A 16,220-nucleotide genomic window follows, 5' to 3' on the forward strand; every position below is an offset into this window, starting at 1 on the left:
ATCATTGTTAACACACTGATATATTGATTCAATTTCACTCCTGACCTGGATTTACTGCATTGCTCATTCTTATTTAGTACTTCAGACTGTAGCTATATGTAAAAGCGAGATTTACTTGACTCTTTTTTTAGTCCATTAGGAACAAGCAGGAACTGCTTCCTTTTTCAGCTTTCAAACAGGACTGACAACTACAAGCCTGAGAGATTGATTGTGCCGTTTTGGCTGGGATAGAGTTAATTTTCTTCACAGCAGCTGGTATGGGGCTATGTTCTGGATTTGTGCTGAACACAGTGATGATAATATAGAGATGTTTTTATTAATGCTGAGCAGGGCTTACACAGAAAAGCCAAAGCCTTTTCTGCTTTCCATATTGCCATGGTGGTGAGGGCATAGGGGTGCATGGGAGGCTGAGAGGAGCCACAGCTGGGACAGGTGATCCCAGCTGACCAAAGGGGTATTCTGGACCATATGGCATCATGCTCAGCTTTTAAATTGCTGGGAAGAAGGAAGTGGGGGATGTTTGGAGTGATGATGTTTGTCTTCCCAAGGCCCTGCTCTCCTGGGGATGGGTAAGCACCTGTCTGCCCATGGGAAGCAGTAAACTAATTCCTTTTTTTTTTTTTGCTTTGCTAGTGCACAGCTTTTGTTTTCCCTATTAAACTGTCTTAATCTCAACACATGAGTTTTCTAACTTTTATCCTTCCAATTCTCTCTGCAAGCCCACTGATGGGGGAGTGAGTGAGCAGCTGTGTGGGCCTTGGTTGCTGGCTGGGGTTAAACCACAACATTTATTTAAAAACAATTGTCTGCATCTTAACATAAATGTATTTGCTCCCAAAAAAAAAAAAAAAACACATAGTAAAAGAACATACATTCTTTTACACAATTTCATATATCTCTAACTAGTATAAAAACAGTGACAAATGTCTGCCACTTCAGCCAAGTATTAAGATACACAGTACAAACCTCTTTTACTAGAATAAAACACATTCACTAGCAATTGATCAAGATGCATCTTCTGACATAGGTTTCCCACTGACCTTTCATGCTGAAATATCTTTACATTTGAATTCCACACTTTTCTTACAGCTACTGCCCCCAGGCAAATAGTAAAACTACTGTTGCCCCATCCTATGGGCAAAGACCCTCAGAGAAAACCAGATGGTTACTCACACACTTCACAACATTATTGTATTAACAAGATCCACTAATAAGAGGTTTCCCACACTTAAGTTATGAGAACCTTTCTTCTGGAATCCACCAGGCACTTGGAGGCTATTTATGCTGCCCTCAACAGCATGTGCTGTGCATACAACACTTCGTGACAGAATGATTTGCAGGGCATGGAGTAGGCTAGAGAAAGGGGATGCTGAGCTGCCAAAGTAACCTCTCATTAAATCATATGAAAATAGTGGAGAGGAAAGAACAGGACATAGGGAGAAGAGAAATAAAAACAACTTAAATAGCTTTCATGCTGTTTCTAGTAGACAACGCAATATAGCTGCTGAATGGAAGATGCCTGTTGTCAGCAACAAGCATACAGCAATAGAAATAGAGAAGGGCAGGAGGCTGAGAGAGGGAGAAAGGAGTACACACAGACACTGTTTATTAATCACATTTCAGATTGTCAATTTCCCCCAGAGAACTAAATTAAATAAAGCATGAGTAAGCCAGTATAGCCAATGGAGAATTTAAATAAAGAAGAGCCCCAGCTTTACTAAAACGATGATGATAAATTTAATAGAAACACATTAGAACTTTTGATGGATATGAAAGTGTTTTATAATCTACCAGAAATAGTAAGCCAGACTTTGTGCACAAGACTGAGCTGACACTACAGGTCATTTCTTTTGCAGAAACAAGAAGTGGTTTGGCCAACAGAAGAGCACGGCTGCAAGGAATCAGTGCCTTAGAGACAGATGATACTGAAATGTTGCTCTTCAGCCTCAGGGCATTTACAGAAGTAGCTCAGGAAATGCTTTTACAGATGAGAGGACACGCCAGGTACATAAAGTCCCAGTTCCAAAGAACAGAGAGCCTCACTGCTAATTTCTTTTTCTGCTTTTTAAGAAACCTGCCTTTCTATTTAAGGTTATCTGACAAGTCCAATCACCTTTTTGAGGACTCAAAAAGACAAAAAAAAGAAAAAAGGAAAAAATGGACAAGTTATGTACCAGACAAAGTTTTGTATTATTTATACATTACAATTTCTGTTTCAATTTTCAAGTATCTTCCACCTATAAAAGCCCAAAAACTTACAGTTTGCTTTTTCACCCTCCTCATTTATAAATAAGAACAGTAATTCCTGTTTCACACAAAAATAATACTATGTTTCAAGGAAGGCAAAACTACTTGACTAGAGCCACAGAATAAGTCAACAGTAGGGCTAGAAATCATAGAATATCCTGGGTTGGAAGGGACCCAAAGGATCATCAAAGTCCAACTCCTGGCCCTGCACAGGACAACCCCAAAAATCACACCATGTGCCTGAAAGTATTGTTCAAACACTTACTGAACTCTGTAAGATCTGGTGCTGTCACCAGTTCTCTGGGGAGCCTGACCATGTGACCACCCATGCCCTGAGTGAAAACCCTTTTTCCTAATACCCAATGCAAACTTCCCCTGACTCAGTGCCTGCCCCTCCTCTTTCCCTCACAATGAAGTTGCAGCTTGTGATGAGGTCTCCCCTCAGTCTCCTCGTCTCCAGGCTGAAGGAACCAAGTGACCTCAGCCTCTCCTCATATGGCTTCCCCTCCAGGCCCTTCATCATCCTCATGGCCCTCCTTTGGAAGCTCTCTAATAGTTGAATGTCTTTCTTACCTTGTGGTGCCCAGAACTGCACACAGGACTTGGGTTGTGCCAGAAGAGAGCAGAACAATCCCCACCCTCGCCTGGCTGGTGATGCTGCCCCTGATGCCCCCCAGGGCATGGTTGGCCCTCCTGGCTGCCAGGCCACACTGCTGGGATAGATTATAGCTGTCCCTTTTCCCAGTCTTTTGCTTTTGTTACACAACCACAGAACTGCAGAGGTCAATCCAGGCTGACTGGCCATTAGACAAAAAAACCCAGATCATATAAGGACGTCCTCTGTAGAAAGACTGGACTGTTGGACCTTATGAGGTAGCACACTGAAGAGAGTGGTTTGACTCAGGAAAGTAGAGAAGGGTTTAGCAGATACCACAGCTTTGCATCTGCCAGCTTCACAGAACTTCAAGATACCGGTCTGGTAGACTACATACACACATACTTACCAGAGTATGTAGTATACGACACTAAGTGCCACACACAACTTTGTTAACTTACTTTACACAAGAAAAGGCAACAGAATTTAGCAGAAAGCTTGACACTGAAAGGAAATGGAACTGCTATTAACTGCATCATTTTCCAAGGTCATTTCTTTGAGGCTATTTGGATATAGGCAGTTTGGAGACAGATCTACTAAACATTACTTGCAATAAGAAGATGCAAAACAGTGTAGGTAAAGTTTGCATCATTTAAATCTTGGTGTGGCATTTGTTGCAGCAGACATTTGGACCAACAATAATTGGAAAAGTCAGAATCAGAATTCATCAGAATTCATCAGAACTGGATCTGTCAGATCTATATATAGGCATATACCTTTTTAACACTAAACACCTGTATCATGGGCTTCAACTGAAGGTCTCATGACAGATGAGATGCCTGGAAAGGCATGTTCCTCTGGCATCTGCCGGTTTCAATAAATTGTCATGTTCTTATAAGAGAATACACCAACATGTAGTTAACAGTCTAATTATTTTTAAATGGATGGCAGTACCTCAACTGAAACACGACTGTACTTTATTTTACTTAGATCCATACAGATCCAGGTAAAATGCTGGTATCAAAACTCAATCCTGAATGAGCAATCCACAAAACTCCCAGATTCTTTGGATTGGAAATTCTCAAACTGTGGATAAGGAGTCCTAAAGCTTCATACAGAAGCATCCAGTATAGGTTTATCCTGCAGAAAATATAAAACAGCAAAGGCTACATGCCTCCATGGAGGCATATTATAAGGCTCACACAAGATACTATGTTCTAAACTCCTGCAAATCATCTGATTTACAGTAACTATCTCTGTGTATTCTTTACCCACAGCAAGTGTAAAACAATTTGAATTAAGAACACCACAGTTATTTGGAAAGTAAATTTCCCAAGATCTGTTATATACTGCAGAGCTGCTAAGACCCATTGCTTTTAATAAAGGTTTACTCCACAAGGCCCAATCTGTCTGCAACAAAGAAGAAACATCTCTGCTAGGTCTGAAAACTACAGAAGAGGTAGCAGACGGTTCAGGCACAAGACTCAGGCTTATTGCCAAACTGATCAGAGCATGTTGGCTAATAAGATCTTCATGCTTAGTACTTAAAGACCATGGAAGAAAGCACTGGTTTGTAAACTCCCAAGAGGGACTATCACTGTTAACCAGTGGCATAGCTTTGCAACCAGACTGTACCACCTTGAAATGAGCTTTAGTATATGCAGTGCTACTTAGTAAGGCAAGGCCAAAACAAACTATAGCAATGCCCCAGTATCAACAAAGTAGATATTCCTGAAATTCATACTTTTCAGTAGTTTGACAGAGTAAAGCTACTTTTCCCACAAAAAAATAGTGTAATAAATAGGAGATATATGCAGCAGAGAAGGTGCTGACATTTCCTAATAGAGAACGTCACAGAAGATCTAATCACCACCAGAGTTCATCGCTATAACTTTTCGTGATTAATTCAGTGGAAAAGGACAGAAAAGCGAAGTTATCATACCAATTAACACTGCAATGTATTAAATCATCAGCAACAGAACTCCAAAGTGGAGAATAAAGAAGCAACAGATACAGCAAGGTGTTGCTGTACTTGAGTAACTAAATCTAGTTCTCTCACTGCGATCACACTTCCATTTAACATTCAAGGTCACACAGAATCTATATGAAAGTAGCTCAGATGTGTGGCAACACAAATCAGCCATGCTGAATTTCTTGCAAAGAAGGAAGCAGTTAATACCATTTAGAGCAGTGCACTCCTCTGCACAGCTCACTGCCTTCACTGGCTGGTGATGGTAAACCTGCCCTACACAGCCTGCTCTGTGAAGTGCTAAGCACACCAGCACTCCAGATGCTAATTGCTACTGCTTCCCTGTGCCTGCCTTTCAAATGAGGGGGGGGGGGGGGGGGGGGGAAAGCATGTTAGAAGGATCGTAAACATACTAAAGATGAAGGGAGAATAAAAAAACCCATGAACTTGGCAGATGGATCACGATGTCAAGAGGTAAAGTATCGTTAGGGCATAAACGGCCTGCTTGAGGCGGAGTGTGGAAGTTCCCCTTGTAATATCACAAAGCAGCTTAGGGGAGCTGAGTTAATAGGTTTAAACACTTTCTCCTGTTGGCGGGGACGTGCGCGAGTTCTGCCTGGAATGCGGGCTCGGGCGGCCGCGGCATGGCCGGGCCTGCAGCGCCCCCGCGCGGCCGCTGTCCACGGCGGGCACCGCGCGGCAGCGCCGCTCCAAGAACGCAAACCCAACACCGAGCAAAAAAGCCCTTTGAGGCGTCTAATGCCACGTACGGGGGCCGGCAGGAGCTGTATGTTTAACTCATTTACTCTGTTGACTTAGTTAAATACAAAAGAAGTTAAATTTAATAGCAGATAAACCCATCAGATTCAAGTTACACACAGATAACCAGCCTCTGTCTTGGCTAAGTCTCTTGGTGTTTCTCTTGCCTCAAATGCTGCCAGGCTGCCACACGGCACTTGAGACTAATGTTTGCTATTTCATACCAGTTGTTACCCACACGTACACCAACTTCATTTATGCACATGATGGACATGTAAAATTGTCCCATTATTTGTAGAAGGCCATGGTGCAACACTGTTTGGAAATACGACAATTCATGAAGGGCAAACTTTTATTTTACTGCAATATTTACGTAGAACAGTGCTTCCAATTCTCCTCCTTTCAGAGGGGCAGCAGATATGCTGTGCAAGATAGGAAATGAAGTTATTATGATGCAATCTGGGGAAACAACGGATTGTGCTAGACAGAGAGACTCTGGAGAGCCTTTCATCCCTTATGCACTCATTACCAGAAGGCAAGCAGACATGGTTGCCAATTCATAGATCCCAGGTAGCAAGACTGCAGTAGTCACAACAACATTGTTTTATGTATTGCAAAGCATCTGATATAACTAGAGAAGTGCTGACAGAAGAAAACAGAAAACTGAAGAGCAACAGAGATAAGATAGTACTCTAAGTGGTATTTAAGTCAAAGAACTTCAGAGCTCTTTTTCTTTTGTGAGGTATTTGCAATGATTCTTGCAACTACATGTTCTTTATAGGAACTCCGGTTGGTCTATGTTGGTAGACGGCAGCTTCAAAGGAACACTTCCGTTACCAACTTCATCAATACCCAAAGTCAGCTATGAATTCAGCATAATCCTGATTGCTCGCCTTCAGGACAAATTTTTCCACTTCTTCTGCCAAGCAGACTCTAGTTCCAGTTGTTCTCTGAACATCCCTCCTATTTTGCTACTCTTGAGGTCATTGTAAGGTTTAAAAGGTACCTACTGAGCTCAGACTTCATCTACTGTACCACTGCTTAACCAAATCAGCTCAACTGCTACAGTTTTTTCCTCACACCAGCGAAGTGGGTATATCCAGACCACATACTTCTCCCAGACCACCCAATAAGTCACAAAAGTAGAATATTAACACTGACATATTTCATTGTCATTCAAATCAGCAGGGTTGCAGGCAAAAGCACTTACTTTCATTTTAAAAAGTTATTTTGCAAAAATACTGAGCCATATTGAAAAAACACTCTTTTGATTATAGAAGCCAAAGCGATAGTCCAAAATCCAAGCCTATTCCTGATAAACTGATGAGACAAGATGGGTTTTACATTCCAGGATACAGTCTCTAGGTTCATATGATCATCAGCTTCAGCTAGTAACCAGAATTCTTACTTCAACAATGAACAAAGTTTACAAAGAAAGAAGGGGGGGGAATATTAATATTATATCCTCCATGTATATACAGAATAATCACAACATCCTCCACATTTATTTCCTTCTGGCTTTGTAAGAGTTGCAAAAGAAACCTACCTTTCACTTACCTCTATATACTGCAATTGCCAACACAAAGTATATGAAATGGCTGAATAAAAAATTACAACTTAATATGAAAACTTTAACAAGAACGCTCAACAAGAAGGGATGGAAGCAGCAACTTCCTAAAACCATCCACTTGGTTCATATTTCCTTTAAGAAGGGCTGTCAGTATAAATGCTGTATCAGCATCTTTTGCTCTTAAAGGAAAAATATAAAACACATTTATGTTTCCCAGAGACACATCATGGCATTTTAACAGTAAGTTGCTAATAAGAATCTCAGCACTCTCTGGGTTGCTTAAGCCATCCACAGTGATTATGAGTGATTGTGTTTTAGGAGCCACTGAACTGAAGACAAAGCTCAGGATGTATCATCACTTGAGGCAATGTTAGCAGCTTCTGTTCAAAAGAAAGCAACACCTATTTTGCTGCATATACACAATGTCTCTGACTTTTGCACAGTGGGAAAAAATCTGTTCCCTGTATAAATCCAGGGCATGTCATTGCAAACAAGGTTTTTAATTAAAATTGGCATTTTTGAGCCTCCTGCTGACAGACAGCATCTCATTGCCTCCTCCTCAGATGGCTAAACTGGCTTCCAAGAGAGACAGTGAAAAGAAGCAAAATCACTAGAATACCTAACTTTGACAAGTCTCTGCTGGGGGCAATTTCAATAGCAGGATGCTGCAGAGAGAGGTAAAGAGAGAAAAGAGGGCTACTTTGGAAGTCTCCCCTAATGAAGACTCAAAACATCACAAACAAGACAGCAGAGGAAGCATTTTATTCCTAAGCCTGAAGACAGGATGATCAAGCAGGACAATTTTAATCAGAAGGCATATTGTTAAAGAGAATGCAGCACTCTGTCTGCACCTCAGTGGGTAAAGCCTTTTTTCAAATGCAAAAGAAGGTTTAAGGGCTGGCTAGACCTCTGGGTGGGAGGCTGGCTAAACTGTCAGCTCTGATAAAGCTTTATCCCTCTCAGAAAACAGGCAGATACAGGTTCAAGCAAGACAGATAAATCAGACTTCTTGGGTAGAACATTTTCCTCAATTGATTGCAAGGAGTTTATATTGACTGCCAGCACTGTACCTTCGGGAGGCTCTTCCCGCAGATGAGGAGGCAATTCTTCACTTGTAGTCTCAGTTTCATCATCCACCATCTGTGTTTCTAAGCTAGGGCCCTGCAGAACAGAACAGCAAGAGGGGGTAAATTGCAGAAAGACCAGGCAGGAACCACAAAAAATGGTTACAGGACTAGAGAATATGCCAGACAGTAAGGAGCTCACTTCAGCTGATGAGAAAGAAAGCTGCTGGGAGATTGGTTTACAGTACGATTACAGAAAAGAAAAAAGAAACAAAACAAAACAAAAACAAAAAAAGACTTTTCAAATAAGAATGCCAAGTTACAATGGTCTTAACTGACTGAAAACAAAAAAATCAACAGCGAAGCACAATTTCTAAATTATTATTTCTGAACACATAATGCACTAATAAATTATAAGTTTCCATTTATCAAGGGTAGCAGCAGATCAACCCATCAACTAGAATTTTCAGGAAAAAAACTCTTATCTTTGTCTTATCAAGACTAGATTCTGAAATGTCACTTTTTTTCAAAGGAAAATAAAGCAAACTGGTTTACAATCTTCTGACCTATGCAGGTCCATTGACCATGGAGTTTTCCCCTACAACCACAACATTTCCATTTGTGCCTCCAAGTGTAATATGCCAAACTAACCATTCCTGAAAAACTACTGGACACCCTCCCAGGTTTTGCATTTCCATGTTCCAGCCTTCTTGATCCTGTAAAGAGCCTGCAATGTTACTGCTGCAAGAACATGAGCAGAACTAAAAGATTTGCAGCTGAACTCACTTTCATACATACAATATTTTCATCACATGTGGAGCTATAAAAGTATAGTTGCCTTTTCAGTTTCAAGCTACCATAGAAAAAAAAACCCCACCATCTTCTTCCTCCCAACTTACCTTTAAGTAACAGCAGAGTAAATACTAGGCATAGCTAGAGGACTCCTTTTAAAAAAAACACTAATTTTCTTTGCAATGTTAGTACAGTGAAGAATGAAATGACAAACTTAGCAGTCATTAGGAAATGAAGCTTTTGTGCACTTTGAAAACATGACTGGGTTTGTAGTCTGAACTATCTGAAAATGTGTACTAACACACGCAGCTGGAATGTTACAGAAATACAGCTGGTACATCAACAGCTTGCAAAATGTTACTATTTGAACTCAGGAAGAGAAGGGGCTCATAGCCCGAAACAGAAAGTACCATCACGCTTTTCAGATGTTTTACAGCAGGGAAAGCAGAGACCACCCAGGTGAAGTGCACAGGTCTACTGTGATGGTGCCAGGGTCACAATCCAGATTTCTGCCATCTATGATTATGTAAGTTTTACCTAGGCTATTTACCTATTTCTCCTCAGTTAAAAACATCCAGTATCAACATTGCCCAGCTTTGGTCAGTGAACAGTTCAAACATTAAGTCATGCCTGGTAGTAACTACCACAGAAAGGGAAAAAGTGTTTACCACATGGCACAGATGGGAAAGTAGTAAGTTACCTTAGTCCAATTAAAAAAAACCAAAACAGGACTAAGTAATCAACAGCAAGATCTAACCATCTCCTCACTTCAACTAAATAATGTGATCCAGATTTTAAGAACATGTAAACAATTCTGGGTAAAAGTAACAAATTGAATATAAAGTATGTGTTTGGATGAGTTTCTACATCAACCACAGGCAATACATGAATTTACACTTTTTTCCTACCCATCGGTGCCACAGAGAGAAAAGAAAAAGGAAAGATGAGGTTACAGGAATATAACAGATCAGAAGATTTATTTTTCGTACAAAACATGTAGACATGTAAGACATGAGGCACCAATATGTGCCTTGGAAGCACTGTGAACCACAGCTATGGAACTCCTGAACTAGAAGGGGTATTGAATGTGAATCCCGTGCCTGTACTTTCTGGTTTACAACACCAAAATTATTTTAATTTTTTAAAACAAGTAAGCGCCATCTGCACATACTAGCTATATGCTGCCCAAGGAGACAATCCAACTTTCAGGGGCTATGGAAAAGCCAGTGAGAAAAGCATTATTTTCCCTTTGTCAAAACAGTCAGTATTCTCCATTTCCTACAATATAAACCTGCTCGGTAGCTTCTCCCAATGACAGTCCATGATAAGTGGTGCTCCTTCGGGTTACAGTTGTTGTCATCTACATAAATACAAAGAGGATACAAAATGCTATCAAAAGTGAGTGGTGGCATTATGGTTTTTTCTTCCTCATGCATGAACTACTGAGTGATTGTTACTCACTAGCAATACAACAGTTCGGTATGGTGGTTATCACTGATAACACTTACTCCAAAACAAAGATTTATCTTAGTTGAAGGTCAGCCTTGCTCCTAAGCTAGTATTAACAAATACAGCTATGAGAAAAACAGAGCCCATTACAGACCACTGTGAAGTCCATGGCTGAGACACTGTTTGCTATCACCTATTTCCCACCAACTCAAAAAACATTTAACACTTGCTACTGGAATATCACAGAAGAAAAATGCTCAATCCAAGACTACTACTTCTACACAACATCCTGCATATCTAACAGAAATGACCAGAATTTTTGAGGATTCTTTCTCACTACTCAAAACCACCTAATCATAACACAGCATATATTAACTGTATTTGGCATACATTTCCTGTATGGTTTTGAGAATTCTTCCCACCCCGCCCCCCCCCCCCCCCCAAAAAAAAAAATTTACGTTTTTTTTCTCAAATTAATGTTAAAAATGAAAACAATCTAAACCAAAGCACAGATATGTCAAGTAATCACCAATTTAAAGATTTTCAAGAATTGTTTTACAAGAAACTTGGAAATCTTGAGAATTCCTAGCTCCTAAAATGAACTTAGAAATGTTTTCTACAGAATAACTCCAGTTCTTAGTTTACTGATATCTTATCACAATATATATTCACCTCCAAAACAGGAAGCTTCTAAAAGTAGTTTTATAAACATCAGTTCATCAGACTTCAGCACGTCTGTCTAATGACTGAGGTCAGTGAGTAAGTGTGCATGCATAGTTTGGTACTGAGATTCACTAATGAAAATGTAAAACAGTTAACAGTAGATGAAATTCTATGTTCTCATATACATATCTAGAAGTAATATTTGAGGCTCAAACACTGACAGGTTTCACTAACAAAAATACAAATAGCTTTTTTTCCTTGTGTTAGCGTGTCCATTGCTTTTTTCAGTTGTATCTGCTGAGTTCAATTCACTGGGCCTGCTGCAAACTTGGTAATCAACATTTACCATACCTACAGTTCTGGCAGCACAGTCATCTACAGCAATCAAAAACAAAATCAAAAATCCAGGAAATTATCTTCTGAGAAGGTTTGTAACTATGCTAAGGTTGAGGCCAACAACTTTGTCTCGACCTTTCTTTTTACGCTATCATTTCAAGAATGAGGCATCCATTACATCTTTTTTTCATTCTTATGGATCCATGACAGACAAGTAGGGGAATGGAATACACACATCTGTGTAAGTTATTGGCTTGCAGGTTCTATAATAATCCTCCGGAGCTGCAGCAGTGGCAGACAGAATGTAGAGAGATTGCTTCTGCTTTGGCACTCCCTCAGGAGCATCTAGGATGCAGGAAGATGTATCAACAGTTCAGAAACATAATCAGATATTACTGTACAATATTCATTCAATTATTTGGGGTTTGTATAGCTAGCCTCTTAAATTGAGAATGAGGTTCCACTCCTCACTAGAACCACCGGAGAAGCACAAACTTAAACAGGTATTATTACAGAAAGTTAGGTTATGGCACAGAGCCTAAGAACATATAACTAAGAAAAACCTCTTGGCTCTTCAAAGACAGTCCCTGCCCTCAATAAGCAAGCACTTCATATAATTCCTCGATGAGTACTTGACTATGAGCACTATTAAGACTTAGTGGCAAATTTTCTATGTCATATCTTAACACAATCTCTAAGCTGAACAAGAACAAGTAAACTCAAGCAGAGGCAACACCTACCCTTCCAAAATGAAGTCATAGATATGAGATTTCAAGGTAGCTTACTCTCTCCCTGCCAACAGTTTCAATGAACTCCTAAGGAAGCTGAAAAGCTTCGTATGAACTCAGCAAACGACAAATACCAAGAGAAAAACCCTATAGGAAATCTCACAGAAACTGCCTGAGAAACATACAATCCCCTGTTATAGTCACACTGCATCACTACTGACCTTACAATGCCATTTAATCCAAATGCTATGGACTGCTGTAACCTGGCAAATTAGTGTTTGTGGATTTATAATGCATTCCATAGAAGGCTATATATTTGTGGATAGAGAGGACTGCCAGTACTGAACTAAACAAGTGTGACAAATCGCATGCAAGCATTTCAGAGTATACCTCATGCTCTTCCACAGGACACAATATTTTGAGAATAATTCTGACCAGAACTTTAGCTATATGGTCAGATTTCCAGTATACTTAAAGACTGTATATTTTATAAATACTGTAGGAAATTCATGCATGACAGAATGCAAGTTCCTATCCAGTCAGGATCAGCATTTTCCACAAGGCATAGAGCTATGTTAATGACACTGAAACCAAGAGCTCCATTTATCACCACATTAGTACTAACAAATGATACCAGCATGGTCAATCACAAAAAGAGCCATACTATCTCAATCTCAGCAGAGTAACAAGTACTCAAAACACCCACACAGTGCAGGAGCCCCAACACCAAGAAATCAGTGTCAGCTCATTTCGCTCATAAGTCAATACCAACATGAGACTGCCACTGCAAGTGCCCCAATATGGCTCATCTTTCTAAAAAGTCCCTACAGGCCATCTCAAAGCAACCAAAAAATCCTACCTACTCCACCACCACTTTTAGGCCTTTCAGACTACTTTAGTACTTAGCATTACATTAACTATGTTATATAATCTTAAACTGAAGTCTGTCAATTGACTGTTCACTGAGTCAGGAATTCATTTTGCTAGTAAAACAGTAGTAAAATACAAGACCCCAAAACAAAGTCCAAGAAGTGCAATAATGAGGGAGGGCAATCAAATTTTAAAAAAAAATACATCCTATGAAAAATATTTTTTAAATCCCCTACCATAAGCAGAACCGGAAGGAAATACACCATGTAAATACTCTTCTCCATTATACTCAAACTAGTAAGTAATCTTTTCTCCCTTTCAGAACAGAAGCTGGAGGAATCAAAAGTTCACAGTCATGGATTCAGCAGCAGTTTACTGCCTCAGTTCTGAGACTACACTTTGGAAAAAATTCTAAAATCTGCAGCTTTAGCTACTACTTTCCCTGTACATTTTCAAGTGAATATGGTGTTTATTTCCTGATCTAAACCTCCATATTTCCATTCTTGCTTCTTAACACTTTACACCAGTTTCTCCTTTCCATCATTATTCTTCATTCATTTACATTCTGGACTTGAGCCTAGAATCTTACTTCTTCCACTGTAAGAAACTGCCTCATTCCTTCTAAAGCCTCTCCATAAGAGCCCAGAAGGTCAGACTTGTTTCGTTCTATGCAAATCCTCAAGTGCCAGCATAAATCACATGTCCTCTGTCCTGCCAAACAGTGGCTTTCAGACCTGGTATTTTATGTAGGCACAATTCCAATAAAGCAATTAAGCAGAGGAAAATTTGTGGCAGCCCAGGCTTCACACCTCCATATCTGATATTTCACTGGTAAGCTCCCCAGCACAGGTCCAATGCCTTTTATATACAGTATCAAATATATGTCACCTGCTAATCATAAAGATTAGGTGCACCCTAAAAGAGTGACAAGAGTCAGTGGGTCTGTGTAAAGAAAAAAGTGAAGTAATCCCCAAACACAAGACAGGGTGTCAAGTGCTTTGGGATGCCAAAGTATCCCAGTGAAAGCACTGGCTATTTATGTAGCAGGTTTAAAGAATACTTATCTCAAATCCACAAGACTAAACCCCACAGTTCCTGCACATTAGCATATTTTGCCCCTTCCTAACACCACAAAAACAAAACACCCCGGCATTTTTCATCCCAACTTCACTTTCTCCAAACGCGTGAAAGATGATCCATGTTATAACTGGGCTGAATGTTTGCAGATGCCAAAGGGCTTGTCAGACCCAATGAAACTGACCTTCATCAGGCTTTCCTGAAATGACATCATTAACGACACTGTTAATTTGGGATCTCTCCTCTATCCACTCACTGTTACAAAGTTTCTCAGAACTTATCTTTGTTATTTCATGTTTAAACAAATTAAATTGTCCCATTTTCCATATCTGACAATTGTCTGTGGCTCACAATGCTCTTTCTGCTTTTTACGGAATTACCTAAGGTCTCAACTCCTACAGAAAAAAAAAAAAAAAAAATAAGGAGCCTGTTGTATAAAGAAAAATAAAAATTAAACAAGCAACCACTGGGTAGGCAGTTCAACATGATGACAACCTTTTCAAAGGAGCTGAGGACCTACAGGTACATCAGCTGAAGCATGTAACCACCCAACCATCTCCTTATTCTCTGCTGCTCAGATAACCATGCTCAGACACTGGAAACAAGTTTAAAACTGTACTTTTGTTAGGCAGTTTGCAGCTGCAGCTTTTACTTCAGCAATGAATTTTCAGCACACTAAGAAATTAAGACTTTAATTTAAAGTTTTCTAAATGCAATAGGAACATTCCATTGAATCTGCCATCATTATTGATTGCACACCCACACATTTGGGATTTCCAGTGTTGGTTGGATTTTTCCTGCAAAGGGAATAAAATTGATCTGCAACCATAAACTTTTTTTTTTTTTTTGGCTTTCCTCTATGTTTAAGAAAGCCTCTTGATGGATGCTTTGCTTTTAATTTTGCAAAACAAAGTTCACTTAAAATGAAGCTTCGTGCCAGGTTTCAGCCCAAGGGGACTTGGGTTGCAGTTATAAATCCCATGGAACACCAAAGGAAAGTACAGAAATAGAAATGCTGAGGGTGACAGTAATGTAAAATTGTAGCACTTTGTTCCAAGTATGCTGCAACAAAGAATAGAAAAGTTGCTTAGATTACTTGCTCTTTTCTGAGTTTGGACAAATGTGTTAGGGAGGCTACAATTTTAACACTTAATTTTGTCTTGACAACAGGACTGCGGAGAGAGGCAATGAGAGCAAGATTTAATGTTGCAAATGCCAAGTCAAGATTGAGTTCTATTGTTCTCAGCAGAACAGTCAAATCCTATTTTTACAGCAATACAACAACTTTGAACTGTCAGTAATCCAAATTAGGGTTTATTTGGCATAAATAAGTTTTCAAGAGTAATAATGACACCACAGTCTACTCTCCATTCAGCAAGCCAGTAAAGTGATGGTTTACACTTTTCATCTTTATGTCTTATATGAGGTAGATAACACATTTATACAACAAACAGCCAATACAGTCTGCTTAGTGGTAGGTCAGACAGTTCTGGATTTTGAATTAATTATTGTATTGAATTTTGCCTTGATTGACCATTTATTTTCCATCTGGATTTCACCTACTAAATCAATGTTAACACAGAAAGAATGTAAGGGTGGTTTTCAAAAACCAAACCAAGCAAATCACATTTCATTTGATCATGTACTGACCTGGCCCAAAGAGAATAACTAGCATACTATAGCATAATATAACTATACTATAACATACAAAAAATGTACTTTCCCAGCTTGGTCCTTGACAGAAGGATTTAGTGATAAATGCCACTTTGACCAAAGAAATGAGATAATGTGCTCTACAGAAATATTCTCCATTTTCCTAACAAGATGAGGACATATCACTCTATGGATCTGCAGACAGCATGAGAAATTTGTCTGAAAAATGAAAAGCCCTTTGTCAAATAATATAGGCATAAATGACAGAAGTCATTAAGATTTTCTCAACCATGCTAGAGACTTAAACTGTAGCACCCCTTTCACCATCCTCAGTAGGGTCACAATAAAAAGAAAAAGAAAAAAAGGGGAAAAAAACCTCATGAAAAGATGCACTAAGCAGTATTCTATAACTATGGTTACACATAACCCAATTTCCATGCATTTATTT

General features: G+C 39.5%; 1 protein-coding gene across 3 annotated transcripts in view; it reads right to left on the reverse strand.

The window, feature by feature from the left end:
• Nucleotides 1-16,220, reverse strand: part of LOC136292388 (transmembrane protein 263-like) — a 208,130-nt gene that overhangs the window by 180,968 nt on the left and 10,942 nt on the right. For all 3 annotated transcript variants that reach the window (XM_066188052.1, XM_066188051.1, XM_066188053.1), the window contains one exon: nucleotides 8,211-8,301. In XM_066188052.1, coding sequence (XP_066044149.1) covers nucleotides 8,211-8,280 — 70 coding nt within the window. In that variant the 5' untranslated portion in view covers nucleotides 8,281-8,301. The remainder of the gene's footprint in view (nucleotides 1-8,210; nucleotides 8,302-16,220) is intronic.

The sequence above is a fragment of the Chamaea fasciata genome, unplaced genomic scaffold (assembly GCF_029207755.1).
Source record: "Chamaea fasciata isolate MVZ Bird 193981 ecotype frontalis unplaced genomic scaffold, bChaFas1.0.hap1 SCAF_7, whole genome shotgun sequence".
NCBI lineage: Eukaryota > Metazoa > Chordata > Aves > Passeriformes > Sylviidae > Chamaea > Chamaea fasciata.